This window comes from Podarcis bocagei, assembly GCF_964188305.1.
Source record: "Podarcis bocagei genome assembly, chromosome: 5".
Lineage (NCBI taxonomy): Eukaryota > Metazoa > Chordata > Lepidosauria > Squamata > Lacertidae > Podarcis > Podarcis bocagei.
In genome coordinates this window covers 58624090-58640406 of record NC_138129.1, presented here as the reverse complement: position 1 = coordinate 58640406, position 16317 = coordinate 58624090, and the positions used below count along the sequence as shown (strand labels likewise).

Genomic DNA, 16317 nt, shown 5'->3' with positions numbered 1-16317 from the left:
AGAGCACACTAGGAAGACTCTGTACTTTTGTCATGGATGTTTGATCATCTTTCATTAATCCTTCCATTATTCCTCTAAAGCCACATTCATATTTATTTTCTTGTCACCCGCAGATACAGAAATGCTAAAAGCTGCAGAATGGACTTTATACATAGAGCTTCTGCAAGCACCAAAGATGTTCAACGAATGCACTACTGAACATAACATCTTTATTTTCATAACTATCATATAGTATGAGTTGGTAAGCTTTGTAAGTCTACTACTGGGAAAGAAGGTGCTGATCCACAAAGATAGACCTACCTTAAACCTTGCTGAAAGTAGCAATGTTAGTACTATGTGACTGTTACCCATTGGGCTGCTGTCTTATGCAAAGGGCATGTTTGCAGGCGAGGGCAAAAAGGTTTGGTTTTAATGGCTGACAAAATATACTAAGATGGGCTGCAGCAGTGGAAGTTTATCATGTAAACTTGCAAATAAGATTGTGTTTCCTAGCCCTGGAATAAATTCTATTCTTGCACACAGCATTAGGTTAAGCATATTACTGTTAACAGCAGCATGAATATGCATTTGACATTGCCTGCAACGAATTTTTTTTTTAAGCCATCACTGCATTCCTCCCCCCCCCCCCTTCTCTGCAAGTTTACCCATAACCTTGCTCTAAAGCAACATTATCACGAGCCTTTTGGAAAGGCCCATACCATATTAAGATGGCTAGTAGCTGATTTATTATTAAGCTGTTTTCCTCAATCTGCCCATGTTCTTGTGTTCTTTTTCAGTGGAGAGGAAGAATTAAACTTTTTACTGCTTAAGGATTTTGAGAAGCACAGCATTTGGGTGTAAGTTGAAACAGTAATTTGACAAAAGAAAGAGTTGCCTGTTTTCTAGAATGTTAAACCTAGGTGTGTACCTGAATATAGAACTAAGTCTGCCAACCAGGCAGAGTTTATCTTAAGTGGATAGAGACAATACAATATTCAGTTTTTAATTTTAATAAATTTAATATACAAAACTACATGTTGAAAATAAAAATATAATATGCAGTCTTTTGCAGTGTAACTGAATTTTAAAAGTACATTTTTCTCTTTAAACAAGTACTCATTTCTTAACAATATGGTAAATTTTAAGGTCATTTTAAAGGCTATGGTTGAAGCAAACCAGTCAGTCAATAGCATTTTGCACAAACATAACCCAAACAAATGGTTTTCTGCAGGGGGGAAAGGAGGAAGGAAAAGTCAGTATTTTCCCTCTATCAGTAAGTTTAATAGCAAAACAAAGTTATTGAAAAAGCTGCTTCTGTGGTGAAATTGGAATGCCATCTCTTGGAGTAGGAATCTACTGCAGCCATGTAAAATCTAAATAGAGTTGAGCTTCCATCTGTAAAATTGAACGTTGTCACAGAAGGAAGTAAAATTTAAAAGCAACTTTTTATATGCAAGGAAAAGAAAGAGCAGGAAATGTAAGGCCCTTCTGCAAAGGAGCCTCTTTATGCCCACCCTGTCTCCCAGGGCAGAATATTGAGCACCTGAGTTCTTTTCAGGTTCAGCATGGGCTAAGAATTTAACTGTCTTCATAGCATATGGCCCACCATTAATAAATTCAGTAGAAGTGTTTGTATTCAGCTGGGGTTAATTTCTCCAGCCATTTAATTTGGGGTCTAGTTCTAATGCCTTGTCTTCCTTATGTTCTAGTTGCAGTTTACATAGGTTGTACTAGAAGGGCTTTTTTGTTATTACTAATCTTAGGCAAGCAGTAGCACCTGGCTCAACTATGATTTCCTACCCACAGAGGAAAGTTAACTATTACAGCTCTCACTGCTATATGTTTGCTTTTAAAAAATAATTTCTTGACAGGCTTGGAGCAACTGCTGTCCCCACCTTACCCTTGAATGCTCACCATTTTGCCCATGCTGCTCCAATTTTAGATTGCTCTTTAAAAGGCCAGAGACTCTTACCCATGGGGGTGTGTGGCCAGCCTTGAATAACAGCAGCCTGTGTCTTGTTGAAGCTTAGGTTTGCTTTATCTCTTATGTGGACACAGCTCTTTCCACAGGGCTATCAGTTGCTCAGGGATAGAAATCGGATTTAATAGGAACGTGCTCGTGTTCTTTTGCTTACTCTCATTGCCGGCTTTGTACGCTGCAGTGAGAGGGCTCAAGCCGTTCTTCTCATAAGTGCCGTCTTAGGTGAGACAGAGTGCAAACTTCTCAGCCTGAAGTGAAAGCAAAACATGCAACAGCAGCCAAACTATTACAGTTTTCACAGGCTAGCTTTACAGAGTGCTGCTACTATAAAGTGTTAGATAAGTGCAGGCTTAATGGTGGGGATAAATGCACACCAAATGGGAAAATAAAAAGTTACCTAAAAAAAAAACCCAGGGCCAACTACAAAAAGAACAAATTTCCATGGTAACTTATTTTTTTTAAGCCTAACAATTCTCACGCCTGCGACAGGCTCTCTCAAAACTTACGAGGGCAGATTTTTGCTATGTCATCAGGCTTAGGGCACGGTTTTATCACAAATAAAGAAAAATAAAGTTAAACTATCCTATTTATACACACAAAACTGCAAGCGTAATTTACATACAGCTTCTAGAGAGATTCTGCTTTGCTTGGGACAGACGTAGAAGGTACCCTCAGTCATGCTGCTTTCTTTCTCTGTACATCTCTATAGAATATTCCGACATGTCTTGGAGGTACTTCAACCAATAATCTGGTCAAGATAATGTAAACGATAATTTCAATGTCTAGAGAAATTAACCATAAGCGGCAGTATAGTGAGGTCAGAATGGAGGTCTTCATAATAAGTTCATCTACAAACATCAGAAATGTTTACATTTCCTTTCCTTTTATTTACTCCCCAGTGATCTCTGCACCCGTTTGAGCATTGAACACATGACTGCAATTGTCTTAAAACATGACCATTGTTTGTTTCTAATCCGTAACAGAAGTGTATTAGCTGCAAAGATAGCATAGCCATTTTGTAGTATTAGAAGCTGCCCTGATCCTGTTTGTTGACAAATGCATAGACGATTCAGAATTATGGAACAACTGTTCTCAATCACGCACCCACCCCCTCATAATAGTGTTAACAAAAGCTTAATTTTTCCAGTTTTAAAGTGCAAATGATTCAGATACAGCTGCTGCTGGAACAGGTCTGAACAGAAAATGAAGTCCTTATGAGATGTTTTCCAGAATATAAAAAATAAGCTCCATTATGACTGGGCCCTCACTCAGCTGGCATGCCCCTCCATGAATCACTGGAACTAAGGCACTGTCCAGGTCATTCATGTACTGAGCAGGCAGTGGCTGCCCATTGCTCCCAGCCTGGTAGCCAACCTAAAAAGTAAGTAAAGAGAAAATATTATTTTGTTTTGAAACTAGAGACTAAAGCAATCCCTTAGCATGACGGAAGAGGTTCTAAAATTTTATCCATGGAAGAATGCAGGTAAGCAGGCCCACCCTGTGATCTTGAAGCAACCCTTCAAGATTACATGAAACATAATCCACAATAGGCTTGAACCTGGAGCTTTTCAAATAATCACCCTCAGAAGTTTTTTTCAGCTTTCTGAAATACAACAGACATAAAAACAAGTGCAAAAGGAGGTCCTTTCCAGTTCAAAAAGTGGAAGTGAGGTCCAGGAAGAGCTTGTGTCACCTAACAACTGAATAAGAAGAATCATTTTCAAGGAATGAATAGTACAGTAACCTCAATCTGCATGTTTTCACATTAGGGTCGCAGCAATTCTGTAAAAAAGCATATCTCCCCCACCCCCAAAATAGATTCCAGCTTATTTAATTACCAATGCCAAAGATGTGGAGAGAATTTTCCCCACAAGATGTGTTCACTTACTTGATCAGCATCAAGCGTAACACGTAAACCCAGCTTGGTCATCCCGTCTTCCTTCAAAAGCTTCAGGTGAGGGCACAAGGCCAGGCAGAAAGCCTTGGCCACATTCTCAGTCAGCCTGCTGTGGTCAGCAGGGTCACTTAGGCCATTGTGTTGGTCATCATTTTCCAGAAAGAAAACCTGAAGAAAACATAATTTTTCCAGTCTCTAAATTTCTGTACTATAACGTCCTATTCTTGTAACTCAAGATCACTGTGACAAGGGCAAGCTTTCTACTCCAGTTAATGGCAGGGATTTCGGCAATTGAGGGAAAGTAGTTAGACCTAGAAGGGCACCAAACCAATGAAGAAAACATTTGGGCATTTTCCAATAGAACATGGTGGTGGGCAGATGTCCTTATATCACTGTGAATTTTATCTCTGCGGAGTATTTAAGATCTCCTTGATAATTAAATCTACAAGTCTGTTACATTTTAACAAATAAAAACTCAGCCTCAGGTTTCTGCTCATCCCATCAGTATGAAAGAAATAGCCAGAATAATTAGGGTAGATGGACTGCCAATAAATGTATCAGGAGTCTTTTCTAGGATACCTTCTATACAGTAGTGTACTATACAGTGGTACCCCGCAAGACGAACGCCTCACGAGACGAAAAACTCGCAAAATGAAAGGTTTTTTCGTTTTCGAGTTGCCTCGCAAGACGAATTTCCCTATGGGCTTGCTTCGCAAAACAAAGCTTGCCCCGGGGACAGCGGGTCTTCTCTTTTGAAGCAAGGGGCGGCGGGGAGAAGCGATCTTCTCCCCGCAGCCCCAGGTCCGGGGACAGCGGGAAGCGCTTCCCGCTGCCCCCGGACCTCTTTTGAAGCAAGGGGCTGCGGGGAGATCGCTTCTCCCGGTGCTCCGAAGCGGGGCGGGGGGGTGGGAACACCCCCCACCGCCCCGCTTCTCCCGGTGCTCCGAAGCGGGGCGGGGGGGGGGCGGGAACACCTTCTGAAGGCTGGCGGGGGGGGCAAAAGTCTTTGTCCCCCCTGCCTGCCTTCCCAGGGGCTTTTAAATCGCCCCGGACAGCGGAGAAGTCCTCCGCTGTCCCGGGGCGATTTTAAAATGCCGCCCGCCAGCATTTTAAGATTGCCCGGACAGCGGAGAAGTCCTCCGCTGTCCCGGGGTTTTTTAAAATGCTGGGGGTGAGAAGAAAAGCCCTTGTCCGTCCCCCCCAGCCTTCAGAAGAGGTCCGGGGACAGACTGTCCCCGGACCTGGTCTGAAGGCAGTTTCCCTAGGAACGCATTAATTGATTTTCAATGCATTCCTATGGGAAACCGTGCATCGCAAGATGAAAAACTCGCAAGACGAAGAGACTTGCGGAACGAATTCATTTCGTTTTGCGAGGCACCACTGTATATCCTTCAGAGCTAAGTGCCAAGGCTATATTCAAGGACATGTATAGTAGAACCCACACAATGAGTCTCAGCCTGGGCTATATAAAAAGGAACACATTTGCATTCAACCAGAGTATTTGGTGAGGGCTAACATGGCTCCCCCCCCCACCCCAAATCAAGCAATACTTCTGCATTAACATACAAAAACAGTTTTGCTTCCTCACCTCTGTCCACCTAATGACCTTCCCATTTGCTTTATACTCTGAGCCATGGAATATTTTCACGCTTGTGATAGACTCCATTGATTTTCCATCAATGGGACTTACAACACTAGAAAGGAGGAAGTAAGAAACTTTTGTTAGCAGAATTTAAGAATACAGACCCAGATCAGAAGACTATGCAGAAAAATAAGTCCCTTCATCAAGACAATTTCATATACATTGGGGAGATTGCAATAGAACACCACAAGCAGTTAAATGGACTGTGTGCAGACACACAAAGTAGTATGAGAGAGCCTTCTGTATACATGTTTTTGTTACCACCATTTCTGGTCAAATCAATTTTGCACATGTTAACGGTGCTTCCAGTTGTACCACAGAAAAGCCAAAGCCAGAAATATGATCGGTACAGTTGCAAAGCATGTGTATGGTACTGAAGCAGAGCTTAATGGTGTACTCGCAGGGATGCTGCCAGGGAGTTGGACTAAATTACTTCTAAGGTCCCATCTCTATACAGTAAATAGATAACCATCTGAATACTTATGAAACCTTTTAAAAAGAAAAACACAGTTCAAAGCTGTCTTTGTCCCCATACAAATACCCTAACATTTCAACACTTTGGACAATGTATGGCTGCGAGGGCACAGAACTTTTTCCAACCAGACAACTGCATTTTCTCGTGAGAGGCGTGTCAGTGGTGGGTGGGGCAGGAGATGAGTCTTACCTTTAGGAGCAACTGGAATGTAACTTACTGCACAAATGTGAAAGGTTTCTACACCCTTTCCCCTTAACATCTCTCAATGCAGGCAAACGAAAGACATAACAATTCAAGGACACATTCAAGCCAGACAAAAACACTCAAAGAATACATGGAGCAGGGAGGATGGGGTGGGAGGATGATACAAGGGGTCTGGAGGGCTATATTCTGCCCCCAGACCTAAGGTTCCCCACTATTTAGTGTAAACATTTAGTGTTTTTTTAATGCAGAAGTCTTTTTCACACGGTAGCAAAGCTCTTCCCTTTTTCGTTTTGGTAATCATCAAGCTACTGAAGCAAGATTAAGGCTAATGCCACTGTAAAGGTAAACAGGAAGCTGCTCCCATCAACCTACAAAAATAATTGTCTGTGTGAAACCACAGAACACCCCAGGAAGTCATCTGGAATACTACTACAACGGCAGCATCCTGAATAAATGCCTCTTTGAAGTAATGTCCCTGCAGCGGGGGGATGTAGCACATTCTACTACTGCATTACACAGAAAAGCATGAAGACAGTCTAGGAAAGCATAATAACTGTAACACAGTTAACACAACAAACAGTGTGTTAACCCCTGCAACTGAAAAGTAATTGCCACCATATGTGGAAGCATAAAATGCAGTTAGAGCTGTTAACATCCCGTGCACCTATCTTACGTCGGTGGTTCAACATACCTTATCTATTTCTTTACAGCAATTATTTTAAGACAACAAAGGATATGTCTCCTCCTTGCACATTCACACACATGCTGACAGAAAGCACCAGCTGCTGCGATTTCCCTCAGTGTGTCGACGCAATGCCTGTGCATTCATCTCAAAAAATGGTGCATACACAAATTTCAAATACCAAAGATACTCATGTAGTACATGCTTTAATCTCTCATGCAAGTTGTAAGGGGTAGCTTGGTTCCTATAACGTTAACAAGTGTTCAGGTGATGCTGTAGAGCAAGATATACATATGATAAATTAATTCGTGAGACATCTGGCCTTAGCATCAGGCTTTTTTAAAATAAAAAACACCTCTGTGGAGTCAGATCAGCCAACACCCTCTGCTAATTAATTTGAAGGTGCTAGCTCATACCCCTTAAGAATATCACCTCCTGGAATATGAACATGCACTCCATGCAAACAGGCAGATGAATGTGCCATCTTTTCCTTACCAAGAAAGCATATAAAACCAAACAAGCTCATTTAATATCAAGAAAATACTCCTATATTTACCCCTTGTTGAAGTTTTTGTCATCATCCACCCACTGAATGTGCACATGTTCTTGAGGCTCTTCAGCATCCACTTTACCACAGGCAATAGTGAAGTCTTTCATCTCCCTCAGAGCCTGCCTTAGGGAGTCCATATTTTCAGCCGTTATCTGGACCATGACTCCATCTAGGTAGGACAAGACATAATCAGGACAACAGCCCACAGCTGTATTCTTAACCAGAGAACAAATGTACGGTGGATTCATGCTGCAAACATCCAAGTCCTAAACCAAACTTTTGAACATACACTTGCTAATAGGAGGTGGGTGGAATCCTGAGCCCTGGATTGCAGATTTGCCTAGGGGTTTATATGTAGACAGTGCAGCCCGCACAATCCATCCACTACAAAAATCAAGGCATAAAATTATATAGATGAGGCCTTGGTATTAAAATGGAATCAAAGCCTGGATAGGACAGCACAATCCCAATCTCCAACACACACACACCCTCCAAAAGAAAACATTCCAGGATGTACCCTGTGTGCTACATTGTGCAGCACATTATACAAAATTAGCCTAAGCTGAAACATCAGGTGTTTATTTCATTATTTATTTGTTTTAAATTACTTCTATATTGCCATTTCATAAGAAAAAAGCAGTTTACAGAAATTGTATATACACAATATAATTGGTATTGACAGCAGGAGTACAAATTAACTTTAAAAGAGCCTTTTTCATAACTACTACTTATCTATAATCTATATTCCTGTTCTAGTGTTAAAATCCTCACAGACATTTTCACTCCTTAAAAAAAATAAAATCACATTATCCACATTCAGTTTTCCACCACCGTCTGGTACTATAAGCACAGGAGTCAGTACATTCTTCTTTTTTGTTTATTTAAGCTTGTCTCTTGGTCTAAGATTCTAAGAACCCAATACTTAGTTTAAAAATAGCAATACATTTTGTAAACAAGGGTAAGTTCTAACTACCACCAAAGCACTGTTACATTTAACCAAGAAGAAACTAGTGTACATGGTGAAAGGTGACTCAAAACTTACCTTCTACAATGCTGGACTTTGCCAGATAGCCCGAAGAAGACTTTAGAGCTCCACTGAACACAAAGAAGCTAGCTCCAGTCACTGCAACAAATGGGAGACATGAATAAGATTCATATTGTTTGTTTGTTTGTTTAAGTCAATGACCAGTAGAGAAGATAAAAAGAAAACACATAAAACACAATTAAATATATTAAGTATTACATGTGGAGTTAAAAACAATGTAAGATAAAAACATGAGAAATATAATTATATTAAAATGTAAAAAAACAAGGTAATGTGTTAGTAATTCTAAAATTAAGACACTCTATATAAGAGCCAGGTTTCAGAATTAGATCAGCAACAAAACAGCCAATAATCCAAACAAAGCCCATGTAAAACAAATGTATGCAACTACCAATATTCAATGATGGAGGAAAGCTCCTTTCAATAGTGTTTTCTAAGCCAAGTAAAACACTTTAGCAAGTTGAAGTATTAAAAAGAAACCCACATTTTCCACCTGATCACTAAAAGTAATCCTACAGCTTTAAAATTTGATGTCCTGGGAAAATTACTACTTCAGCACAGCCCTGAGTAATGAGTAGTTCCAAACAGGTTCTGCAAGGGGACTTTCCTTGAAGAATGAAGAGGTGTGTGCTGTCTTCATGAAAACCTCTTTACTTACTAAAATTTAAGCATTAGATAATGGCAAGGAAATAGAATACAAGTTCTCTGTGCACCACTGTGATATTTTATAATGTGAGCAATTCATAGAACTTTTTTTTTTAAATCAGCCAGAGGCAGAATCAGTGCAATGCCCAGAATCCAACTAGCTGTGGGTGAAAGGCGATTTTACTTCCAGCATCTTTCAGCCAGTTCAAGATTAAAGGTAAAGGTACCCCTGACCGTTAGGTCCAGTCGTGGACTCCTCTGGGGTTGCATGCTCATCTCGCTCTATAGGCCAAGACAGCTTCCGGGTCATGTGGCCAGCATGACTAAGCCGCTTCTGGTGAACCAGAGCAGCGCACGGAAACACCGTTTACCTTCCCACCAGAGAGGTACCTATTTATCTACTTGTACTTTGACGGGCTTTCGAACTGCTAGGTGGGCAGAAGCTGGGACCGAACGAGAGCTCACCCCGTTGCAGTGTTCAAGATTACTCATAGTCTTATATAGAATTCCCTCCAGAAAACGTATTTCATACAATTGGCCAGTCAAAAAGCTTAAATGGTTATTTGCTCTCCTTCAAAAAGGAGATCTGTGGGTATTCTTAGGACTTCAGGAGCAAGCCACAGTGGACCCCCATGCTCAGTATCGGCTGCATCTGGTTTAAGCAGCTGGAACAAAAGCTTTCAAGCTTCATAAATTGGATTATTGCAAGGATGTTTACATGGAGCTGCCTTCAAAGGCTGTTTGGAAGCTGGTACAGAATCTACCACCCATCTGTTAACGTAAGTGGTGACAGGATGATCATTACTTGACTTTAGCACCAGATCAAGTAAACATCACAATTGTGAACTAGGAGTATGTATCTCTGCAAAGGGGATCTCCTATAGTGATGAAAAGACAATTCATTTGTGAGTGCTGCATTCATATATACCTAGAATGTAAAGTTCAGCTGAATAAATGCTAATCATTACTGGCTGAGAAAGGTTCAGAAAGCAAATTAATTGGCCTGTTTCAGATGCAACACTAAAGCATTGTTTAGCAGGAGAAGACCAAGCCACAAAAAAGCTTCACACTGTCACCAAATCACAGAATTGTAGAGTTGGAAGGGACCATGAGGGTCATCTAGTCCAACCCCCTGCAATGCAGGCATCTTTTGCCCAAAGTGCAGCTCGAACCCACAACCCCAAGATTAAGAGTCTCATGCTCTACTGACTGAGCTATCCCAGCTATGTATACCATTCCTCCTCCACACAGGTGGAGAAGAGACTGAAAGCATTCGCGTTTCCCTTTATCTCCTGAGTTCAGAAGCTGTGATAGTACAAAGAAGCCAGGATCTAAATCACAGTATAGCTGATGAATCCCACCATGGTGTGTAGTGTAAGAAAGATTAAAAATGGACTTTTAAAATGGAGAGGCAAATGGAAACAAGCAGTGAAAAGCTGCATAGTATTCAATGTGTTTGCACAAAGTGCTCCAATTAATATTAATACTAATATTAAAATTAATTATAACCCATAGTTTCTCAGGGCAGTATAACACATGTTATTAAGGTTCAAAATTACAGCTATGACATTAAAACCATGGAGACTGCAAAATAGTAACCCAGCAGCAGAGAAGCAACTTCTTTAAATCAGACATCTCCATAGGCCTGAATGAAAAAATCTCTTAACATAAAACTATTAATGAGAGGAAAAACTGTTTATGAGAGTAACAACTGTATCTCCTATGGGAAGGAATTCCCCACCCAGTGTGCCATTAAGGCCCTGCTCACTGTCAGCATACAACCAACTGCAGTTGTTCATGCAACTGCAAACAGGACATCCCTCACATATCTTAAAGAATAACGTCAGCATATAATGGGATAGTTGTTCCTTTAAGTACTTAGGTCCCAAGTTGTATATGGCTTTGTACACCAAATCCAGCACCTTAAATTGGGCCCAGGCAGCCAGTGTCAAAGATCACTTACATATGAACCTGTCAAGACTTTTGCAGCCACATTCTTCACCAACTGCATCTCCAAGGGCAGGCCCATATAGAGCACACTGCAGTAGTCTAAGCGTGAGGTTACCAGGCCATACAGCTAGGCTGCCCTCGTGATGAACCAGCAGAAGCTGGGCTGAGGCACCTCTTGCCATTGAAGCCTCGTGAGCTTCTAGAAGCACCCTCAGCTTATGAATCTGCTGCTTTGGGAAGGGTTGCAGCTTCGTTCAGAATAGGCCATATACCCAATTCTCACCTGTGAACCATCACCAACAGTGCCTTTGTCTTATCAAGATTCAGTCTCAGTTTAGTGGCTCTCATTCAGGCCATAACTGCCTTCAGGCACTAGGGCTCTTTGCTCATCATGCACTTATAAAATCAAAAGGGCTTACAAGCAAAAAACAATGAACAAGAAAACAATGCAAACAGCAGACTGTTTATGGGGGGGGTGAATACATTGTCAGCAACTCTCACCCTTCCGCGGTTGATTATGAATACTGATGGCCTGTGTCTGATAGTTCCCATCATCATTCTGCACACACACGAGATGAGAGTCTGCCCTGTCATTGAAGCATGCCCCACCTGCTAGAACATGCTCATTGGACTTGTTCATGGCTTTCATCATCTGCAACCAAAACATTTGCCATTACCACATAATATGAGACCACCACCCAAGAAATGTGAGAACTGTCCCCACAGGTGCAAACCCTGAAGAAAAATGACATCTGTACAGGGCAGATGGAGGCAAACTTTTTTTTCTGTCAAAGAACTCCTTTCAGGGATAACTGGGAGGGGGTGGGGCTAAACTCAGCAGTGGCCAAGGCCAGAGCCAAAGGTAGTCTCTCTCTCTCTTGTCCATGGGGGGCACTTCAGTCTTGCCAAGGGTCTGAGGTGATGCTTGCCAACGAGCACATAAAATCAGGCCAATGGCTGTGGAGTGCCCATCCCAGGAATAGGGCCAAATTAAACTATTTGCAATGCTGTTTCTTGGCTCTTTGGAAAAAAAATAAACATTTAACAATCACTGAATTAAAATTTTAGTCCTCCAAAAGAAATATATGATTTATGGCATACAATATTTTGGAGGAGAAGAACATGCAAGACAGTTTACACCTGATCTGCCATATCAACATGAGATATAAAGGTACGTCATTATTCATAATTTTTCAGATGGGAGACAAGGTAGAGAGATATCATGGCTTAACCAAAGCTGCTCCCTCAGTTCCTTGCTGAGCAAGAATTTGAAACCCGATCTCACAGATCCAGTTGTATTCACCCCTCAAGTAACTCCTAGTTCGTTCAATATTTCATCAATAGAAGAATCACTGTGATGCTTCTTGGACATGTGTGTTACATATTTATTCACACTACATACCTCATTGTATCTGTTGCTGGGAATTTTGATGCTGGTTTTCCTCACTTCCATATCAACCACTAAGCCTTGGACAACTGGCAATGTATACTGGTAATTTCTGAAGTCCTATCAGTGCACAGAACAATGAAAATCGCAATTGCTGCTGGCATTTGAGTTTCAGCAACGCAAGAACTATGGGTCAACTTTGAAAAATTACAATAAAAATACTAAATCCATTCGCAATAAGCAGTATTCTTTACTCATTATTTTGTTTAAAATATTGCAAAATACATTTTGTTTCAGGAGCAACCTAACCCATCAGTAGGGGCTCTGAAAACAACACTAAGTAGAAAGAACTGATATTGTACCAATGATTTTCATGAGATGCAATGTGTATCAGAGTAAGCTGGGTACGTTTAGCTGTGAGAAAATAGAAATTGCCTTTGGATGAACAAGAAGAGGAAAGGAGCACCTGATAATCTCCCATTCCCACCCACTCATCCACCTCTGCTATATTCCTTCCTGGTGTCCAATAACACACTTCACATTTGGAACAGGTGCCTGTTTAAGCTCCTTAAATGCTATGGGGCATCAGCACCACTCCAAGGTATTCTTTCTGTCCTTGAGCGCAGCTGTGCTCTTTCTCTAGCATACAAAAAAAAATTACAGGACACTAAACTGGGGTTCCTTGGTATAAATGTACAGATGAAATGCTTAGGTGGTTTTTTTTAACAGTAGTGTGCCTACAGCTATATGATGGTCCAGTTCAGAGATGTTTAAAAAAAAAGGTCCTTTAGTGTTCTCTTGATTTAAAATAGATATTTGTTGCATAAAACTGTGTATTAGATTCTGCATGATATTGAGAGCAAACCTCATCCCCACCTCCTTTAAAGACTTATCCTTTTAGGGATAAGGGTTAATAGTCTTTAGGGACTAATTATAATCTGAGCTGTAAAATTGGTATTGTGGTGTTCTATGGTATTTTTGTTATGCTCAGAAATACTTGTTTTTGTGATGTCTTTTAAATTATCTTTTGAAATCATATGGATGTTTTAGCCAGTTTTAAATTATATTTTTTGTTTACGTTTTTGTATGTAGTTTGTAAAACACTTTGAGAATAATTTTTTGCTTGAAAACTGTATATAAATTTGTTAAATAAATAAATAAACAAATTCTACTTCATCATATCTAGATTTAAGAAATCTACACATTATTATATTTTCAGAATAACAGTGCATGTAAATTAGGTGAGTGAACAGAACACATACATTTTTCTATTTACAAAATAATCTTGTAACCATCACTTACTGCAAGAAGATTCATAATTGTGTGTCCAGTCTCTCCAAACAATGGCTTACGAAATCTGACACTGAAAAGTGGGCACGGGTACACTAAGAAAGTAAGAAAAAAGATCTCAGATTCAAACATATCTATGGAGAAGTTCACTCCAAAAACCTTGCATTTGGTAGCTAGAAAATCAAATTTAGAAAAATATCAACAGTAGGAAGATCCAAATAACACCATAGCTTGTATCCAGACATGCTCAGGAGTTCCACTTGCACAGGAAGAAGTTCCATTTGCCCAACAAAAACCACGGTCCCTCCGCAAGTGGAGAACCCCCACTGGATTCTGATTCCCTCTGCAAATAGAATGAGCCCTTTTTTGCAAAGCGTCAAGTCTTGATCCAACCCAGAGTTCTCCCTCATTGTGGTTCTTTGCCAGTGGTCCACATATAGTCACATACAAGGAAGGAATCATTCCACCTATGTTGGTGCCTGTCTGATCAAGGACAATTGTAAGAATAGAATAATAGGATGGGCCTTCAGATTTCTACTTGGCGCACAGACATGTGCCGAGGAAAGATGCTCTGCCTTTCTAGCAACACTTTCCATGTTTTTATTTGTACACTACAGAGCCAAAATGGGAGCACAAGAAGTCACTGTGTGTGACCTAACACTAACCCCAACTGACTTAAACAAATGATTGTTGTGGAGATCTTAACAGCTTATATTCAGTACTAGGTTTTTGTAACCATTTTTAATTTTCAAGTTTGCCTAGGTTTCAGTTACTTATGAAAGTGGTGCACACACAAAAGAACCACTGAATACAACTCTGAAAACCATGACTGCACCAGTTACTCCAAGCTCCCATGTCCGGTAGGGTGCCACAGAGCCCTCCGTCGCACAGAAAGCCATTTTAAACCCACTTCAGACACTGTTCCCATATAACATAACCTACTGTGTGCACAAGCAACTACTTTAATGTAGATTAATTTGGCCAACAGAATCACATTTAGTAATGTCCTTACAACGGTAGCTTGGACCCTAACCTTTTGCTCCATGAACAGAAGACTCCCTTTGCTCACAAAGCAAAAAGTTTGAATCCAAGGCAATGTGATTACCAGTAACAAAATGGTAAAATATGTATATATGACACTCTGAAACCAAGGCTGGGATCTAATGGGACACTGAAGAGTAATAGGACTTACACCTGTATTCAGCTCCAAGTCTCAACATCAGTCGGATGGGAAATACTTTGGCCCAAGGAGTCTCCCATTTCTGGATAAGGATTCCAAATAAATATGGTGGAGTGGGGAGCACCAAGTCCTGCAGCGACTGATACACAGGTGTAACATACAAGAAGCCGCCATGCTCCTTACTGCCGAGAAAACTCTGACTGAAAAATGAATGTCCTAAATTACCCACAACACTGCCTATGGAAACAAGAGAAATAGTTATTATTAATGGCTATATATCCAAAAGGCAAGATAAAATTGCACAGAGATCCTACTTCCTCTTGTGCTACTTGTGACACAGAAGAAAACATTTTTAAAGAAATGTTAAGGTATACTAACTTAAATTACCCATTTGCAGCAGATATACCAAAATAAAAGCAAAAGGAATTTTATTCAATAGTATATAATGCTTTATTTTTCCAGTTTAATTAGAAAAGTTCTGCACACACTTATTGATTTCATTTCTAGGTATTTGCAAATGAAATCTCTACAGTGTAGATTCCCTGCCACAAAAAACCCCAAGAACCCTGATCCCAAAAGGGATACGAAAAAAGCAACTCCACAAACATTGCAACATTCTGAAGCAGCCATATGCTGAGTCTTAGTCTAGAGATGGAATATACGGTAATTTTAAGAAAGTGCTTTGAAATAAATGTTGCACTTCGCATGTTTAGTACAAAATACTTTTATCCAAAAGTTTGACCTCTTGTCAAACAGGATTTGCAGGTCTTAGAAATGACACCAAATCCTGCCGAGCAATTTTATCAGATGTGAAGGTGTGATGATTATATACATACCATGAGCAGCACACTTAATTCACTCCCAACTTCCTGAGAAAACTTTGTCTCTGGGCTTAACCTGGTAGATTATTTATTACTATTATATACATTACTATTATTATATACAGAGAAAACCTTTGTTTCAATACTGAAATTATATGTCACAGGTTTTAAACCAGTACCAATACCATGCTTTATACTGTTGCATTTTAACAACAAAGGATGTTAATGAAAAAGAGAATGCTTAAAAGTTAATAATATGTGATGTTGAAAATGTTGGATCTAAGATTAAGGACACTCAGGTACAAATTTCTACTCAGCCATGAAGCTATGACCTGCAGGTACTAGATATGCAGCCCAAGCACATACAACTCTTAAAGCTCTAAGCCCTGCTGAAAATTTATCCACTGTTCTATAGCAGAAATCCTTTACAAATTTCCCACTCCCCTCAGCTTTTCAGAAATAATTACACACAGTGTACCCTCTATTTATTACAGGCATGTTTTGCCTTATAAGAAACCAGCAGCCTTCTACCTGGCGTTACTCGGAAATTTTAAGAAACCCCAAAATCAGCACCGTTTTGAAAGGTTCA

General features: G+C 40.3%; 2 protein-coding genes across 8 annotated transcripts in view; one reads left to right on the top strand and one right to left on the bottom strand.

The window, feature by feature from the left end:
* Positions 1 to 1043, top strand: part of CC2D1B (coiled-coil and C2 domain containing 1B) — a 38415-nt gene extending 37372 nt beyond the window's left edge. For 2 of the 3 annotated variants that reach the window (XM_081195367.1, XM_081195368.1), the window contains exon 25: positions 114 to 1043. The gene's annotated coding sequence lies outside the window, so the exon portion shown is untranslated. The remainder of the gene's footprint in view (positions 1 to 113) is intronic. The other variant, XR_014008508.1, reaches the window with a different exon arrangement.
* Positions 974 to 16317, bottom strand: part of ZFYVE9 (zinc finger FYVE-type containing 9) — a 49039-nt gene continuing 33695 nt past the window's right edge. For all 5 annotated transcript variants that reach the window (XM_081195357.1, XM_081195356.1, XM_081195358.1 and 2 more), the window contains 9 exons: positions 14920 to 15144; positions 13740 to 13822; positions 12453 to 12557; positions 11552 to 11702; positions 8453 to 8533; positions 7417 to 7579; positions 5446 to 5551; positions 3849 to 4025; positions 974 to 3334 (listed from right to left, as the gene is read on the bottom strand). In XM_081195357.1, the coding sequence (XP_081051483.1) occupies positions 3173 to 3334; positions 3849 to 4025; positions 5446 to 5551; positions 7417 to 7579; positions 8453 to 8533; positions 11552 to 11702; positions 12453 to 12557; positions 13740 to 13822; positions 14920 to 15144 (1253 nt within the window). In that variant the 3' untranslated portion in view covers positions 974 to 3172. The remainder of the gene's footprint in view (positions 3335 to 3848; positions 4026 to 5445; positions 5552 to 7416; positions 7580 to 8452; positions 8534 to 11551; positions 11703 to 12452; positions 12558 to 13739; positions 13823 to 14919; positions 15145 to 16317) is intronic.